General features: G+C 52.6%; 1 protein-coding gene across 1 annotated transcript; it reads right to left on the bottom strand.

Annotated features, from left to right (window-relative positions):
• Positions 1-273: 273 nt before the first annotated feature.
• SRF (serum response factor) lies at positions 274-8154 on the bottom strand (the record flags this gene model as incomplete). The annotated part of the gene is made up of 7 exons (XM_080700597.1): positions 274-369; positions 540-616; positions 881-1072; positions 2278-2397; positions 3947-4208; positions 5930-6196; positions 7651-8154. The coding sequence occupies 7 exons, from the start codon at positions 8152-8154 to the stop codon at positions 274-276; spliced, it is 1518 nt and encodes a 505-aa protein (XP_080556723.1).
• Between the last annotated feature and the right edge of the window lie 10237 nt (positions 8155-18391).

The following is an 18391-nucleotide window of genomic DNA, read 5'->3' as shown; positions in this document are numbered from 1 at the left end:
GCTGGCTAAGCTAATACTCATGGCAAATGCCGAGCCAAGCTGGCGGGGGAGCCCAAGGAGGAGGCCGGCCCCAGCACGGAGCGCAGCACGAGGGGCAGGCGGGGGTGAGGGAGGTGGGTGAGGCAGGCAGGCCCCTGTCTTTGGCTGGAGTGAGAGGGCACAGTCCTGGCTGCCCGCGCCTCCTGCCCGCCTCCCTCCTGCAGCCGTCAGCGTGTGTCAAGAAACCGTGAAAAGGCAACAATAAATAGGTGCGCGGCCAGGGCCGCGGGCGGGTCATTCACTCTTGGTGCTGTGGGTGGCGTCCAGGTTCACCACCTGTAGCTCGGTGAGGTTGCTGCTGCTCCCGGCCTGCTGTCCTATCACAGCCATCTGGAGGGAAGGGGGCGTGTGAGGAAGGGCTGGCCAGCCAGCTCAGGCTCTAGGCTCTCAGCCACCTGCTAAAGGCCTGGGCAGAAAGGTCGCCCCGGCTGGGGGCTGGGGCTCTGAACTGGTGACAGGGAGCCGCTGTGCGGGGCAGGGCAAAGGCTGCTCCTACCCACCTGGTGGAGCTGAACTGCAGAAACCGGGATCTGCACCGTCCCTGATGGCGCCGTCAGGAACACCTGGGGGACGCCACCTGCATTGAAATCACAGGGACACTCACCTGAGGCTCGAGGGCGGCCCGCAGTCAGTGCCCTAGGCCCGGCATCCCAACGTGACAATGTATGTGAACGGGAAGGTCCGAGTGGACGAGGCGGGGCGCCTGGGGGCTGTGGAGAGCGTCCACACCCGCGTGTGCTTGCATGGGAGTCTGTGCGCATCTGAGTGTGCGTGTGAGCCTGTGCATCTGCGTGGGGTGGAGGAGGACATGGTCCTCTCTTCAAGCCTGGCCTCCCCTCACCTGGCTCCTGGACCTGGCCGTGGGACACCTGCATGGTGGACGGCGCCTGGGAGAAGGCGTTGAGCACGGTGAGGCTGCCGTCGGCCAGGCCCGAGGTGGGGGCGTACATCACGGCGTGGGGGCTAGAGTACATCATGTGGCCACCCACAGTGGTGGGCACGGACGACGTCATGATGGTGGCGGGCAACGTCACTGGAAAACAGACACACGTCAGGGAACGGTCCCTGCCGAGGTCCCCATCCCGCCCCAGGAGTCCGGTCTCCAGGGCTTTCTCCCCACGTCCCAGGTCAGAAGCGTAACAAGACCATCACTGTTCCTCTGCTCCCTGCCATCCGACCAAGCTTTTCCCTGAGCCCACCATAACTCGATGCCATCACTTCCGACTCCTGGACTATCTATCTACTGAGTTCCCTACTCCCAGACCCAAGATTACTGACGGACCCACTTCCAGGAAACTCAGATTCTTTCCTTTTAGGGAGCACCATCGTCCCATATTTTAATTTATTCTTATTCTTCCTCCCTCTCCCTAAATGCCCACTACCAAATTCATCTTTTTTTTTGGGGGGGGCGGTACTGGGGGTGGAACCCAGGGACATTCTACCTCCGAGCTACACCCCTAGCCCTAATTTTTATTCTTTATTTTGTGGTACTGGGGTGGAACTCAGGGGCTTTAACACCTCCGGGCTATACTCCCAGACCTATTTTAAACTTTATTTGAAAACAGGGTCTAAGTTGCTGAGAGCCTCACTAAGTAGCTGAGGCTGGCTTCGAACCTGCGCGATCCTCCTGTCTCAGCCTCCCAAGCGCTGGGATTACAAGCGTGCGCCACCGCGCCCGGCTTTTCCAAATTCATCTTTTAAACAAGCACTTCTCAAATGCTAATACGCAGTTACCTGGGTGGTTAAATGCAGCACTGTCAGTATGCCTAGGGTGACGCTTGAGGTGCATTTCCACAAGCTTCCAGGTACTGCTGGCGGTCCCACCCCGAAGACCACACTTCATGTAGTAAAGTTGAAATAATAAAATAATTCGAGAGTGTCTAACACGACCAAAGGTACTTGAGGGGAATTGTGGCTATTCCCACCAGGAGTCAGCTATCCTGTACGTCTTTCTTGGTAACTGGAAAAATATTTTATTTTGGAGCAAATAACTCCTCATCTAAATGAGGAATAAAATGGCTTTGGTGGTCTTTAATTTCCTCCTGGAATCCACAAGAAGCCCTACTGCAGGGAAGGATTCAAAACCTAGCCATCTTCACCCGATTTCTCCCCTAAAGATTGGGCTGAAAGCCTCCATCTCTAAGGAATTCTCCAACCTTAGCTACAGGAAGGACACTGCTGGGCACCCAAGGTGAGGCCGCACAAGGAGCAGGAAGGCGGCGGGGCTGCGAGGTATACCTGTCCCGCTGGAGGAGGTCTGCGTGAGGTCTGTGCTGCTGTCACGAGAGGGAGACGCTTGCTGTGGGGCCTGGTGCACCTGGATGGCCTGCACTGGGACCTGCTGGGCCACTGCCCCACCTACAAGACACAGACTTCCTTGGGCTGTGTCCTGCCCAGTTGCCACTCGTACCAAACATGCCTGAACACCCCAGTCCCGAGGTCTGGTCCCCACCTCCCTTCACTCTCTTTTCTGGAAGCCAACAGGTCTTTCATGCCCAGAATCTCCTCTCCAGGGCTTTCTCCTCCTAATACCCAACGCCTTGACTATACCTTCATTTGACCCAGGGGCTGGCACCCAATCATCAAGGACAAAATCTGCCCTCTAGTCAAGAGAAGTAGTGAGATGTCTACTATCCCCATGGTGATGGAGAAACAGATGGGGCTAGACAGACAGGCTAGAGCTACAGGTGCAACTTCCTGCCTAGCACAGCAATACTGATCTTCAACTTTGCCATTCACGCTTCTATGCACATTAGGCTAGTATTCCACTTGGAAAGCATGAGAGTGACTAGGACTCTGAATGGCATATGCCATTTTGGGGAAATGTATATGGCGGTTAAGTATTGCTTTCTACAAATAATTGCCCCCTTGTTTTAAAAAGAAGTGCATATTGAAATAGTTCACAATTTGTTTGGCATTAGAGGAAGCAAGCTGGTGCTGAGTATTTTAAATGGTTATGTAAGCAAGGCTGAACTGTAAGTCTTCATTGAGGAATATGTATTAAGATTATGGAATTGGGGGTAAGACTACTGGTGGGGAGAAAGTGGGCTTCGTTAATGGATCTTTTATGGCCTATGATCTTTTCTCAAGTTTTTGGAAAAAGTGGAAAGACCATTTTGTTGCATTTCTCCTTATTCTTGTTTTTAAAAGAAAAATCCCAAGCCCCACAAATGGCTTGTATTGAACTTTTACATGTGAATTAAAGATTGTTAAACATGAAAAAAAAAAAAAAAAAAAAGAGGTGTCGCCCCGCCCGGCCCACTGGCAGACGGGACCCAGGCAGCACCAGGCCCCGACTCCCGTGGGGGGCGTTCAGGAACGGCAGAGTCCTCTCACAACGACCTTCCCACCTGCTCCTGAGGATCTAAGCCTTGTTCACCTTCCTTCTGAGCAGGAAAAGAGGTTCCCCTAGCACCCGCCCTAAACCCACTTTTTAGCATGACCCTAAACCCACTTTTTCTTTTTTTCCCCCCTCTTTTACAGCACTGGGGATAGAACACAGGAGCATTCTACCTCTGAGCTACATTCCCAGCCCTATTTTTTTATTCTTTATTTGGAAACAGGATCTCACTAAGTAGCTGAGGCTGGCCGCGAACCTGAGAACCTCCTGTCTCAGCCTCCCAAGTACTGGGATCACAAGCATGCGCCACCACGCCCGGCCACCACATTTTCTTTTGCGGTACTATAGACCAAACCCAGAGGCATTCTACCTCCAAGCTACACCCCACCCTTTTTATTTTTCATTTTGAAACAGGGTCTCACTTGGGTGCTGAGAGTCTACCAAAGATGCAGAGACTGGTCTAGAACCTGCGATTCACCTGCCCCAGCCTCCCAAGAAGTAAACCCACTTTTAGCATGCTGTTTGCCCCCAGGGAGGATGAATCTCTCCCTGCATCTTGCGACTCACCAGGCATGAGGGTGAAGCTGGTAGGCAGCTGCATAAGGCCCCCAGAGGAGACGGGGCCACTGCCTGCACTCTTGAGCACAGTCCCGTTGGCACTGCTGACAGCACTGGGGCTGACGCTAGCAGACACTGGTGCCAGGTAGTTGGTGATGGGGAAGGAGGGGCCGCTGCTCACTTGCATGGTGGTAGAGGTGCTGGGCGCGGTCTGGATGGTGGAGGTGGTACCCGGCAGGTTGGTGACTGTGAACGCGGGCTTCAGTGTGTCCTATACCCGGAGTAAAGACAAAGCAGTGAGTCTCTACCAGACCCTGCCTCTGCACAAGTCTTGTGTGGCTTGAGAGCCCAGACTGAAATCAGCGTGCTTGGGTTCAAATCCCATTCCACCTGCTCTGCTGCCGACCAGGCAGGGCAAATTATGGAGCTAACTTCCTAGCTCTAAAAGGAGAAGGGGCTGGGTGGTAGCTCAGTGGTAGAGGGCTTGCCTAGCCCTTTAAGGGTGCTGGGTTAAATTCCCAGCCCTATTTTTTTATTCTTTATTTGGAAACAGGATCTAAGTAGAGAAAATAAATAAATAAATGGATATAAAAGATGGATGGATGGGAATAAATGGATATAAAAGTAGAGAAAATAAATGGAAAAATAAATAAATGGATATCACTTTACCACATAGGTTGTTGTAAAGATTAACCAGGTTATTTAACCTATTTACCTACCAGCACGTAGAGGATGGCTCCTGGCACGTAAGAAGACCAAGACAAATATTTGCTGCTGTTATTGTCATCATCGTAACTCCCTGAGTTCCCTGTCCGTGACGGGGATGACCGCACCCAGAGTCTGTTCCCACCTCTGAGAACCATCTGTGTGACCCCAAGATAAAATAACTTCCTCTTCTGAGCCCCAGCTTTCCTCTCCCTTAAACATGAGGGAGCTGGGCTACTCTATTCCTTTTAAACGGTCCTCCCAGTCCTGATCTGAGTTAGGGACTGAGAGAGACGGTCGACGATTGGCAACGAAGGACTTTATGCCAAATGCTCACGATCTAACCTAACAAGGAACTTACCCATCAGAATTTTATACTGCTAGGAGGGCCTGGAGAGGATTACAGGTGTTAGGCACTGAGGGAAGGGGGAGCCTGCAGCACTGCCTCTATCACCTCAAAGAGCCGCTGTTCTTGGACGAGGAAGGACACCAGGAGCTGACAACGGAGCCACCAAGCCTAGATCCAAGCGGAGTCAGACCAGCGGGCCCAAAGGCTGGGGGTGTGGGTCAGAGAGGATGTTTGCTAAGTGGCTGGGCTCAAGGCCCCTGATTGGCAGAGGCGTTGCTAAGGCAAACAGTGCCGCTTTCTCCCATTGGCCAGTTAGCTAAGGGCACCGGAAGGTGGAGCTCCCCAGACAGCAAGGAGGAAGCCCCGCCCCCTCTCCTTACCGGGAAAAGGAAGGGGGAGGCGTAACTAGGGCCGGCATCCCTAGCAGCAAGCGACTGCACACCTTATCTGCCCAGGCCCCGACATCCAGAAGGGGTGGGCGGCGGCTAGCTAGCAAGGTGGTCCCCGACCAGTCAGCTTGCCCGCCTGCCAACAGCGCTGGGTTCCCAGGACCCGGGAACCCAGGGTGCTTGCTCCCTTCCTACTCCCTGGCGACCCAGCCTGCCGGGAGGGCAGGGCTAAGCTACACCCCCGCCCCCGGCGGGGAGACAGCTGGCGGGAGGAATGCGAAGGCCCTGCCAGGCAGGCGGGCTGCGGGCGGGCGGGCGGGCGGGAGGCGGCGTGGAGCCCGAGCCGGCCTTATATGGGCACGGAGGCCGCCCGCTTATCTAGGGAGTCGGCCTCCTGTCAGGAATGGAGGGTGGACACCTGTCCGGTAGGGTAAGGGGCACTAACCACGTTCTACTCCACATCTGTGGGCATCTTTCTAGCTATACTGGCCAGGAAGGGAAAGGGACCCTCTTCCCTTCCCTCCTGCCTCATAGGTGACCCAAACACACCTTGGTCTCCCCACTGCTGTCAGACTCCGACACCTGGTAGGTGAGATCTGTCTCCTCGAAGCCAGTAGCACTCATTCTCTGGTCTGTGGTGGGGTCTGAGCGGGGCGGAGAGTCTGGCGAGTTGAGGCAGGTCTGAATCAGTGCCTTACCGGTGTCACTGGTGATCATGGGCTGCAGTTTGCGGGTAGCAAAGGTATATACATGTCCTGTCTCACTGGCCACCAGCAACAGCACCTGTGTCCCTGTCAGCGTGGACAGTTCATAGGCCTGGGGGTGGGGAGGGAGATGGGCAGGTCAGCAAATCTTTTTATCTCGAACTTCCTTGGGAAGTAGGAAAGAGAAGATTACACGGTGATCACCAGTGACCACCCCCATAACGACCTTCATCTCTAGTGACTCTGGGGTGGGGGGTCCCGCAAGATAGATGATGGTGAGCAGGGAGCCTCAAAACTACCCATTCCCCAAGCAAACAGTCCTGGTCCCCCCAACACACACACACACACACACACACACACACACACACAAATACACACACACACACCTTCCAGGGACGGAGCTCGCAACCTCAAGGGACTCGGTGGGTCCCAGTTAGCTGTTCCCCAACACAGCTGGGGCCTGGAGCCTCGCTCCCTCCTCACTGTCACAGAGACAGGGCTGGATCCCTACCACTCTGGAATTCACACACCACACTAGTGATAAGGGACCGTCTAAGCACCGAACTGTCTTGTGTTTCTTCCCAGGCCCTAACCTGTTGCCACAGTCTAACTTTTCCTTCTGCCCCATAATACTGTACTGACTTCTTTTTGCCTTCTTTATCTCGGGAAGGAGGAATCAGGAAAGAAAAAAGGAGGGAAGGTAGCTTCCCTTCACAAACCACCTTCTCCCACAACCTCCTCTGATAATGACCAAGCGACAAGGGACCCAGATACAAGAATGTCTGCAGGGCCAGGGCAAGGAAGCTAGATCGGCACTAGACACTCTGCCGGGGAAGGAGACCCTGGAGCTGCCATTCTCGCTCCAAACAAATTTCCACGACCCACCTTGGAAGCAGCTGCGATTTCTATGGAACAGATAAGAGCAGCAGCCCGTGTTTCCTAGGCTTCTATCCCGCCCCATAGCTTCTCGGCCCCAGGAGGCCATGCCTCCTCTCACCACCTTCCCCTGGATAACTGGCGGGAAGAGGCAGAATTTCTGCGACCCTCGACAAAACCTTCCTGCCGTTTGTTTCCCCAAGCTGGGGCTTCCCACCAGGGCTGTTAACACTACTTGTCCCAAAGGCAGGCGATTGCGCGGCCACCCCTGCCAGGAGCAGGGGTTTCCAGGGGAAGCCTGAAGACACATGGCCAGGGCGGGACCTGGCCCCGCTGGCTACTCCGGGCAGCCCGGCTCTCACCTGGTCCCCAGCCCTCCGGCGCTTCCCGCGAGCACGCTCTAGCCCACCTTCCTCCCACACGCGCTCGCTCCCGCTGGGCCTCCAGCCTCCCCGCCTCCGCACCTCCTGCCCTTTCCACCGCCCCTCCCGGGCGCCGGACCCCCGGCCCGCGTCTCCGTTCCCACCTCCGGGTCGCCGCCGCCAGGGCCCTCTCCCCGCGGTCACTCCCACCTCGGCGCCTGCCTTCCTCTCCGGGCGCCGCACCTCCCCGGGCCCACACCTCCCGGCCCCCCGCGCCCTTCCGGGGTACCTCCATCCCTCCCACACACCTCCCGCCCCCGGCCCGCACCTTCTTCATGATGCCCGTCTTCCTCTTGCTGAAGGTCGTGTAGCGCCGCAGCTTGTTGTCGATGAACTCCATCTTGATCTTCACCCGGCCCCGGGTCTTCTTGCCGGGCTTGGCCCCGCTCACCGCGCCGCTCACCGGCCCGTAGCCCCCCGCGGCCGCGGCCGCCGCCTCGGGCCCGCCGACCACCACGCCGAGCTCCATCTCGCTCAGGCTCCGCTTGAGGCCGCGCCGCTCGGCGCCCAGCTCCTCCTCCTCGCCCGACTCCGAGTCCCCCTCGCTGCCGCTGTAGAGGGCCCCCGCGGCGGGCGCCGGGGTGGCGGCCGCGGCCGCAGCCTCCCGCTCCAGGCGGCCCGGGCCCGGCCCCGCGCCGTTCCCCGGGCCCCGGCCGCCGCTCGCCCCGCGGGCCCCGCCGCCCGGCCGCCCCGTCGGGGTCCGGCTCAGGCCGCCCGCCAGGGCCGAGCCCCGGCCCAGCGCCGCCGCGGCCCCAGCTTGGCTCGGTAACATGGCGCTCGCAGCAGGAGGACGCGCGGGCGGTCAGCGAGGGATCGGAGCCGCCGCCGCCATCGGCGTCCCGGCGAAGCCCGGCGCTCCAGCTGCCGCTCGCGCGGCTCGGGCGGCGGCGGTGGCGGCGGCGAAGCCGGGGCCCCTGCGCGCCCGGCCGCCCGGGCCCTCACTTTCCTGCCCCGCTGGCCCGGGTCGCCCCAGGCCGCGCGCAGCGCCCCCTGTCCGTGCGCTGGGGCGGCGCGCCGGCGGCCGTCAGCGTCCCCCGGGGGGCCGGGGCTGCGGGCCGCGGCCGGGACGGCGGGCGGAGGGGGCCGGGACCACGCGCTGGCGGCGGAGGGATCCCCCGACCCTTCCCCCCATATAAAGAGATACAATGTTTCCTTTTATGGCGAGGCTGCTCCTTATATGGTGAGCCCCAGCGCCCCCGCCCTATTGGTCCGCGGCCCCGAAACCTCCGCTCCCCATTGGTCCGCAGGAGGGGCGCTCATTTGCATAAACGCGCCGAACTCGCTGCTGTCATCCCGCGTCAGACCGCGATTCCGAAAGGGGAGGAGCCGACGTCCCTTAAAGGAACAGGATGGGGGCGCGACTCCGCCCCCCCGGTCGGGGAATGGTAGGACTGGGCGGGGCCTGCAGGGAGGAAGCCCGGGAGGGGACCGGAGCGCTGTCCGGCGGCGTGGAGGGAGCTGCCGACCAACGCTCGGGGGGCGTCTGGGCGGACTGAGGGTTTGTAGTGAGGGAGAAGCGGCAGCCCTGTTCTGCCCGAGAGCCGGGATAGAGCGACGGGCCCCCCGCACGCCGTCCTGATAGCGCGAGCTCGGGGCGCCCGGTGCCGGGGCTGACTCCGCCCGCCCGCCCGCCCGCGACGCCCCCTTTCCCTCTTTTCAAGGGATGCACACTTTCCCACCGGCCGAGCTCCCAGGTCCGGGCTCGTCGTGCTCTGCAGCCGGGCGTCTGTGGGCAGATGGACGTCTGGGAAAGGCTGGGAAAGGGGCGGTCTCCTTCCTGTCCCTGCTGGGGGCTGGGAGGGGAGGCGGCGGAGACTGAAGGCTGGCAGCCGGGCCGGGCCGGGGGAGGCCGACCCCGCCGGCCGGGCGAGAGCTGAAGCGGACGGAGGGAGCGCGCTCACGCGGTCTTGTCTGAGAAGCCCAAGCAAGCCCAGGAGCAGGAGAAAAGGCTTTTCAAGTTAGGATGCTGCAAAGCCCAGGAGAAGCTCTGGTCTTTGCTGCACGGCAGCAAAAATCACTTGGACTTTGCTGTTACAGAAATTCTTCAGCCGGGCTAGCGGCCCACGCCTGGAATCCTAGTACTTGGGAGCCTGAGACAGGAGGACCGCAGGTTCGAGAACAGCCCCAACAAGTAGTGAGACTCTCGTCAGCCTAGAGAGACCTTGTTTCAAAATAAAACTAAAAATAGGGCTGGGGGTATCCCTGAGGTGAAATGTCCCAGGGCGCAATTTTTGTCACACACACACACACACACACACACACACACACTCAAACCTAGAAAATCTAGAATCGGCTTCTTGCTGGGCCCATATGTGAAAACAATTGATCTGATTTCTCCATAATCACCAATACTGACATCCATCTCCAGATTTTTTTGAAAGCAGAGTTAACGAGATAAATCGTAAAGCACACAATAAGTGACCAGTAAGTAGTTAACAGTAGCTGAGATAATTACCTCATCCCAGAAATAAACATGCTGGTGTGTCTAAGGGGATGGAAGATGGATTGTGGCCTTAAGAATTGTTTGAAGCCAGGCACCATGGCGCGCTCTTGTAATCCCAGCACTCGGGAGGTGGAGAGCGGAGGATCACAGTTCGTGGACAGCCTCAGCTACTTAGCCAGGCCCTTCACAACTCAGTAAAATCCTATTTCAAAAAATAAAAGAGAGCTGGGCGTGGTGGTACACTCTTGTAATCTCCACGCTTGGGAGGCAGAGACAGGAGGATCGCGCAGGTTCGAAGTCAGCCTTGCTGGCTTAAGAGACCCTGTTTCCAAATAAAAATAATATAAGCCGGGCGTGGTGGCGCATGCTTGTAATCCCTGCGCTTGGGAGGCAGAGACAGGAGGATCGCATAGGTTCAAAGCCAGCCTCGGCTACTTAGTGAGACCCTGTTTCCAAATAAAATATAAAATAGGTCTGGGAGTATAGCCCGGAGGTAGAAAGCCTCTGGGTTCCACCCCTAGTACCACCAAACAAAAAACAAAAACAAATGAAAATAATAGAAAATAGGTCTGGGAGTGTAGCCCGGAGGTAGAAAAGTTTCCAGGAACCCCAGTACCACAAAAAAATTTTTTTAATTAAAAAATAAAAAAGACTGAGCCAGACGTGGTGGCACATGCCTGTAATCTCAGTGCTTGGGAGGCTGAGACAGGAGAATCACACAGGTTCGAAGCCAGCCTCAGCTACTTAGTGAGGCTCTCAGCAACTTAGTGAGACCCTGTTTCCAAATAAAATATTAAATAGGTCTGGGAGTATAGCCCGGAGGTAGAAAAGCCCCTGGGTTCCACCCCCAGTACCACAAAAAATAAAAATAAAATTAAAATAGTAAAAAAATAAAAAATAGGACTGGGGGTATATCTCAGAGGTAGAATGCCCCTGGGTTCCATCCCCAGTACCAAAAAAAAAAAAAAAAGAGTTGTTTAAAGTTGGGCATGGTGGCGCACACTCGTAATCCCAGCATTTGGGTGGCTGTGACAGAAGGATCACGGTTCACAGACAGCGTCAGCTACTTAGGCCCTCTGCAACTCACTGAGACCATGTTTCAAAATAAACAATAAAAAATAGGTCTGAGGGTGCAGCTCAAAGGTAGAATGCCCCCTGGGTTCCATCCTCAACATGTCAGGGAAAAAAAAAAAAAAAAGACTTGTTTGAAGCCAGGCTGTTTGAAGCCAGGCCGTTTGAAGCCAGGCGTGGTGGCGCACACTTGTAATCCCAGCATTTGGGAGGCTGAGACAGGAGGACTGCAGGTTCCCAGGTTCACAACCAGCCTCAGCTACTTAGGCTTTCTGCAGCTTAGTGAGACCTTGTTTCAAAATAAAGAATAAACGAGGGTTAACAAACATATCAAAAGTCAATCACTAAGCCAAACATGAGAAGGAAGGAGGGAGAGGAATGGAGTGGGGATTGGGGTGATGTGTACACGTACGCCTCTACCGTCTTGTACTCCATTAAGATGCATGACTACAGTGCACCAATAAAAATTTTTTAAAAACAAAAAAGAATACAATAACATCAGTGTAGCCATGCATAGTTTTCTATGTATTGAAAATAAGGGATGAAGCCAGGCACAGTGGCACGTGCCTGTAATCCCAGTTATTGGGAGGCCAAGATAGGAGAATCTCAGACCTGAGACCAGCTTCAGTAACAAGAGCTTTAGCAATTTACTGAGATCCTGTTTCAAAATAAAAAACAAGGCCAGGCATGGTGGCGCACACTTGTATTCCCAGCATTCGGGAGGCAGAAACCGGAAGATTGCGGTTTGTAGACAGCCTCATCTACTTAGTGAGGCCCTTCACAACTCAATGAGACCCTGTTTCAAAAATAAAGAGACTAGCCGGGCGTGGTGGCGCACGCTTGTAATCCCAGCATTTGGGAGGCTGAGACCGGAGGATCGCAGTTCGCGGACAGCCTCAGCTACTAAGTGATGCCCTCTGCAAGTCAGTGAGACCCTGTTTCAAAATAAAGAATAAAAAAATTGGGCAGGGGGTGTAGCTTGGAGGTCGAATGCCTCTGAGTTCCACCCCCAGACTCGTAAAAACAAACAACAAAATAAATAAAGAGACTAAAAATTAGGGCTAGGAATGTAGCTTTGAGGTACAATGTCCCTGGGTTCCATCCTCAGTACTACAAATAAATGAATGAATGAATGAATGAATGAATGAATGAATAAATAAATAAATAAATAAATAAATAAATAAATAAAAAGCCGAGTGTGGTGGTACATGCTTGTAATCCCAGCATTTGGGAGGCTGAGACAGGAGGATCGCAATTCGCGGTCAGCCTCAGCTACTTAGTGAAGCCCTCCAAAACTTCATGAGACCCTGTTTCAAAATAAAGGATTAAAAAAAAAAATAGGGCAGAGGGTGTAGCTCACAGGTCAAATGTTCCTGGGTTCCATCCCCAGACCCACACACACAAAAATTAAAAAATAAAATGGGATGGGTGTATAGGATTGGGGGTATAGCTTGGAGGTAGAATGCCTCTGGGTTCAATCCCCAATATAGAAAGAAGAAAGAAAGAAAGAGAAAGGAAGAAAGAAGGAAGGATGGATGGATGGATGGACGGACGGACAGATGGATGGATAAAAAATAGGGTTGGAGTATAGCTTGGAGGTAGAATGCTCCTGAGTTCCATCCCCCATACCGGAAAAAATAAATTGTTTGAAGCCCGGCCTGATGGCGCATTTCTGTACTTGGGAGACTGAAACAGGGAAATCAGATCACAGGTTCAAGGACAGCCTCAGCAAGTAGTGAAACTCATCCGCTTAGGGAGATCCTGTCTCAATAAGAAATACAGACCGGGGAAGAGGGTAGCTTGAGAGTAGAAGGCCTCTGGGTTCAATCCCTAGTACTACAAAAGAGAAAAAAAGTTGTTTGAAGATTAAATAAACAGTCGGTTGTGATTTATTAGCGGTCCTGGTGGTGATATCAATTTAGTATCCTGCCCCCCACATTTAAATGGATAAATTAATGGCTATCAAAGAGCAAGGGAAGCCTCGAGGCCAGACTCGGCCATTAAGCGAGACCTTGTTTCAAATAAAAAATAAAATAAGGTGGGGGTGTAGCTCACAGGTAGAATGCCTCTGGGTTTAATTCCTAGGACCAAAAAAGAAAAAAAAAGGGCAGGGAAGCTGCCTGCTGGGGTGGAGCACCTACAACTTGGGAGGCTGAGACAGGAGGATTGAAGTGTGAGGCCAGCCTCAGCAACATAGCAAGACCTTCAGCAATTTAGCAAAACCATGTTTCAAAATTAAGAAAAAATAGTGCCAGGCGTGGTGGCGCACGCTTGTCATCCCCGCTCTTGGGAGGTGGAGACAGGAGGATCGCGCAGGTTCGAAGCCAGCCGCGCTGGCTTAAGAGACCCTGTTTCCAAATAAAAAATATAAAAAAATAGGTCTGGGAGTGTAGCCCGGAGGTAGAAGGGCTTCCAGGAACCCTAGTACCACCAAATAACTAACTAACTAACTAACTAAATAAATAAATAAATAATAAAAATTTTTTAAAAAACCATAAAGGGCAACTTAGCAAGGCCCTATATCAAAATAAAAATGAAATCAAAAGGGTGGGAATGTAATTTAGTGGTAGAGTGCTCCAGATCAAACTCCAGTGCTGGGGGTGGGGATATTGTTGTATAAACCTCGTGTTTCCATTATATATAGGCTGAATCATATGAAATTATCTTTTTCTTTTTGAACTGGGGATTGAGCCTACGGGAATTTACCTCTGAGCTACATCCCCAGCCCTATTTTATTTTTTTTTATTTTGAAACAGGGTCTCACTAAATTGCTGAATCTGGCCTCAAACCTGTGATCCTCCTGTCTCAGCCTCCCTAATACTGGGAGTACAGGTGTGCACCACCACACGCAGCTTGAAATTACCATTTTTTTTATAGGTCAAGAGGATGGAATATTGTCAGTTTTGTATGGTTCAATACCAGGTCTGTGTGTGTGTGTGTGTGTGTGTGTGTGTGTGTGTGTGTGTGTGTTACTAGGGATTGAACTCAGGTGCATTCTATCTCTGAGCTATAGCCCCAGCCTTATTTTATTTCTTATTTTGAAACAGGGTCTTTGTAAGTTGCCAAGGCTGGCCTTGAACCTGCATCCTCCTGTCTTAGCGTCTTAAGTACTGGGAGTGTATACCACTGCACCTGCTTCAACGGCATTTTTTTCTTTTCTTTTTGTACTGGGAATTGAACCCAAGGACATTCTACCTCTGAACTATATCCCCAGCCCTTTATTTTTTGTTTTGAAACAGGGTCTTGCTAAGTTGCTAGGGTCTCCTCACTAAGATGCTGAGGCTGGTTTTGAATTTGCAAGCTTCCTAGATCAGCCTCCCAAGGTCTGAGATTACAGGTGTGCACCACTATACCGGTATTTCAACTGCATTTTTTTTCTTTTTTACTGTGAGTCACAATCTAAAACTTTTGAGAATATTAAAGTAGTACTTTCAAGGAACTTGTGAGACGAGACATAGTGTGTATATAATATACATAGATATATACATAAACATAGGCTTAGTCACCATACGCCACAACACAGGAATCCTGAACCCTCCTCCCCCTCCCCATTTCCTAAGGGCATTTCTGTTTTCTTTTCCTAATTTATACAACAGGTAAACATATGGAATGTGTTAGCTCAAGAGGAAGAACAGGTCAAATAGATAAATAGGTTCCAGAAGAAATCTATTTGTAGTTCCAGGGCCCACAATGGTACTCAGGGGTATGTTTTGTCTAAACTGAATCTTAAAACCACAGCCATGGGGTTTCATTCCTGTTTGGCCTCTAAAGACGTTTTCTCTTGAGACCCTTAGTCTAGACACATACAGAGCTGACAGCCCTCGGCAAGGCTCCCCAGAAGACAGCTGCTCTCTGCCACCTCTACCAGGAAGGGTGTCTTGAAAGGGCAGTCCTCAGATCCCCTTCAAATCAACTGCCAACAGTACCCAGCGCCTGCGCCTCTGCGCACCACTGTTAGAGCCCTGGCCCCTTTGTCTGCTCCGGGTAGACTCAGCCCCAAGGCCCCTCGTCACCACAGGGAGGCAGGGTACTTACACTTGCATCAAACTGAATATTGCAGATTCAGGAGCCAAAATTGTTGATGGGGATAAAGTCAAAATAAAACTGGAGAGCCGGGTGTGGTGGCGCACGCTTGTAATCCAGCATTCGGGAGGCTGAGACAGGAGCATCGTGGTTTGTGGACAGCCTCAGCTACTTAGTGAGGCTCTTTGCAACTCAATAAGATCCTGTTTCAAAATAAAAAAAGAATAGGCCAGGCGTGGTGGGCACGCTTGTCATCCCCGCGCTTGGGAGGCTGAGACAGGAGGATCGAGCAGGTTCGAAGCCAGCCGCGCGCGCTGGCTTAGGAGACCCTGTTTCCAAATAAAAATGTAAAAATAGGTCTGGGAGTGTAGCCCGGAGGTAAAAGGGCTTCCAGGAACCCCAGTACCACAAATAAATAAATAAATAAATAAATAAATAAATAAATAAATAAATTTAAAAAAGAATAAAAAATTGGGCAGAGGGTGTAGCTCGGAGGTCGAATACCCCTGGATTCCATCCCTAATACTGCAAAACAAAAAGCAAAAAAAAAAAGCAAAAAACAAAAAACTAGCACGATGGATCAGGCCTGTAGTGTCAATACCTGGGAGGGCCAAAGTGTGTCCTAAGAGTCAGCCGTTGTTAGCGACACAAAGGCTCAGAAAAGGACAGATTCATAACTTTCTCTCTTTCTTTGGTACTGAAGATGGAACCAAGGGCATGCTACCTCTGAGCTACACCCCAGCCCTATCTATCTATCTTTCTTTCTTTTCTCTCTTCCTTCCTTCCTTCCTGTCTTTCTTCTCTCTCTCTCTCTTTTTTTTTTTTTTTTTTTTTTTTTGGTGGTACTGGGGATAGAACCCAGCGGCCCTCTACCTCCGGGCTACACTCCCAGATCTATTTTTTTATATTTTATTTGGAAACAGGGTCTCTTAAGCCATTTAGCAAGGCCTTCTTTTGTAATTTAGTAAGACCATGTTTCAGAATAAAAATAAAATCTGGCTGGTGATGTAGCTCAGAGATAGAATGCCCCTGGGTTCCATCCTCAGTAACACACACCAATAATTGATAGTAAAACAATCACAATATATTATAATAAAAGTTTTTAAAAACTTATTGAGCTGGGAAGGGTGGCACACACCTGTAATCCCAGTACCTGGGAGGCTGAGACAGGAGGACCACAGGTTCACGGCCAGTCTCAGTAACTTAGTGAGGCTCTCCGCAACTATTTATTTAAAAAATAAAATAGGGCTTGGCTGCAACTCAGAGGAAGATCGTCCCTGAGTTCAATCGGCCAGTACCACGCATACACACATACAAAAACTTATTTTTGGAGTTTTCCATTTAATATTTTCAGAACGTAGTTGACTGTAGGCCGCGGACTCCATGGGAAGCAACAGCGCAGGTTAGGGGCACTACCGCACTACCGCAGCTGCAGAAACAGCTGAAGGAACGTGCATCAGAGCCTTAGCAAGGCAACCGGCACAGAGCAAGGCTCCCAAACCATCAGCTGTTAGCCAACCGCGGGGGCGCACAGTCATCCCGGTACGTGAGAGGCTGAGACAGAAGGATTGCAGGCTCAAAGCTACTCTCAGCAATTCAGTGAGACCCTGTTTAAAAAAGAAAGAAAGAAAGGGGGAAAAAAAAAGAAGCTGGGCATGGTGGTACGCGCTTATAAGCCCAGTGCTTGAGAGGCTGATATAGAAGGATTGCAAGTTTGAGGGCAGCCTCAGCCAGTAGTGAGGCTCTCTTTAACCTATCACAAGATCCTGTTTCAAAATAGAAATGAGAACACCGGGCGTGGTGGTGCACGCTTGTAATCCCCACGCTTGGGAGGCGGAGACAAGAGGATCGAGCAGGTTTGAAGCCAGCCAGCCGAGCTGGCTTAAGAGACTCTGTTTCTAAAGCCGGGCGTGGTGGCACACGCTTGTAATCCCAGCATTCGGGAGGCTGAGATCTGGAGGATCGCGGTTCGCGGATAGCCTCAGCTACTTAGTGAGGCCTCTGCAACTCAGTGAGACCCGGTTTCAAAATAAAGAATAAAAAATAGGGCAGGGGCTGTAGCTCGGAGGTCAAATGCCCCTGGGTTCCATCCCCAGACCCGCAAAAAAAAAAAAAAAAAAAAGAGACTCTTTCTAAAAATAAAAAAAATATAAAATAGGTCTGGGAGCATAGCTTGGAGGTAAAAGGGCTTTGAGGAACTCCAGTACCAACAAAACAAAACAAAAACAAAATAGAAATAAGAACGCCGGGGGTGGTGGTGCACGCTTGTAATCCCCACACTTGGGAGGCGGAGACAGGAGGATTGTGCAAGTTCGAAGCCAGACGCACAGACCCTGTTTCCAAATAAAAATATACAAAATAGGTGTCTGGGAGTGTGGCCCGGAGGTAGAAGGGTTTCCAGGAACCCCAGTACCACCAAAAAACAAAACAAAAACAAACAGAAATAAGGGAGGGTGGGGGGTATAGCTCGGAGGTAGAATGCCCCTGGGTTCCATCTCCAGTGCCACAAAAAAAAAAAAAAAAGCAAAAAGGGGAGCCGGGCATGGTGGTGCACGCTTGTAATCCCAGCATTTGGGAGGCTGAGACAGGAGGATCGCGGTTTGCAGACAGCCTCAGCTACTACTTAGTGAGGCCCTCTGCAACTCAGTGAGACCCTGTGTCAAAATAAAAAATAAAAACTAGGGCAGGGGGTGTAGCTCAGAGGTAGAATGCCCTGGGTTCCATCCCCAGACCCGCAAACAACAAGAAGTAAAAAGGGCTGGATACAGATCAGAGGTAAAATGACCCTGGGTTCAACCTCCAATACCCTCCCCCCGACACTTCATTACTGAGGAGTCTGGTGAGGGCTAGAGTTGCTAGAGCAATTTCACAGCTCTGGACCTGAAGGGGGCTGAAGTTACTGGAAGAAGGTGGAGGACGGGACAGCTGATGACCTAGGAGACGAACAGAACCAGCGGAGGCTGGAGGCCCCGGAGCCAGAGACTGAGCGCCATTTTTGTGTGTGTGTGTGTGTGATACCAGGGACGGAACCCAGGGGCACTCTACCTCCAAGCTACACCGCTAGCCCTACATCTTTTATTCTTTATTTTGAAACAGGCTCTCACTGAGTTGCAGAGGGCCTCACTAAGTGGCTGAGGCTGTCCGCGGACCGCGATCCTCCTGTCTCAGTCCCCCAAATGCTGGGATTACAAACGTGCACCATTACACCCAACTCTTTGTTTTTCTAGTGCTGGGCTCGAACCCAGGGCTTCACAAGTCAACTGAACTCTACCCACCTTCCTTCCTGGAGTCCTAAAGGGGCTCAGAGCCCGAGTGCGTCGTCCACTGGCTGCAGTTCTGCTGCTTTGTTCTCGCTCTGCCTCCCACCCCCAGCCTGAGTAGGCTCAGGTCCACCAGCGGACGCCGGCTTCCTGTGGCTGCCGCGGGGCTGCGTGGACGGCGCAGGATCTCGAGGTCCCCACCCACGCCCCGG

Source organism: Muscardinus avellanarius (genome assembly GCF_963383645.1).
Source record: "Muscardinus avellanarius genome assembly, chromosome: 8".
NCBI lineage: Eukaryota > Metazoa > Chordata > Mammalia > Rodentia > Gliridae > Muscardinus > Muscardinus avellanarius.
The sequence above is the reverse complement of the archived record's forward strand: the minus strand, read 5'-3'. Positions and strand labels throughout refer to the sequence as shown.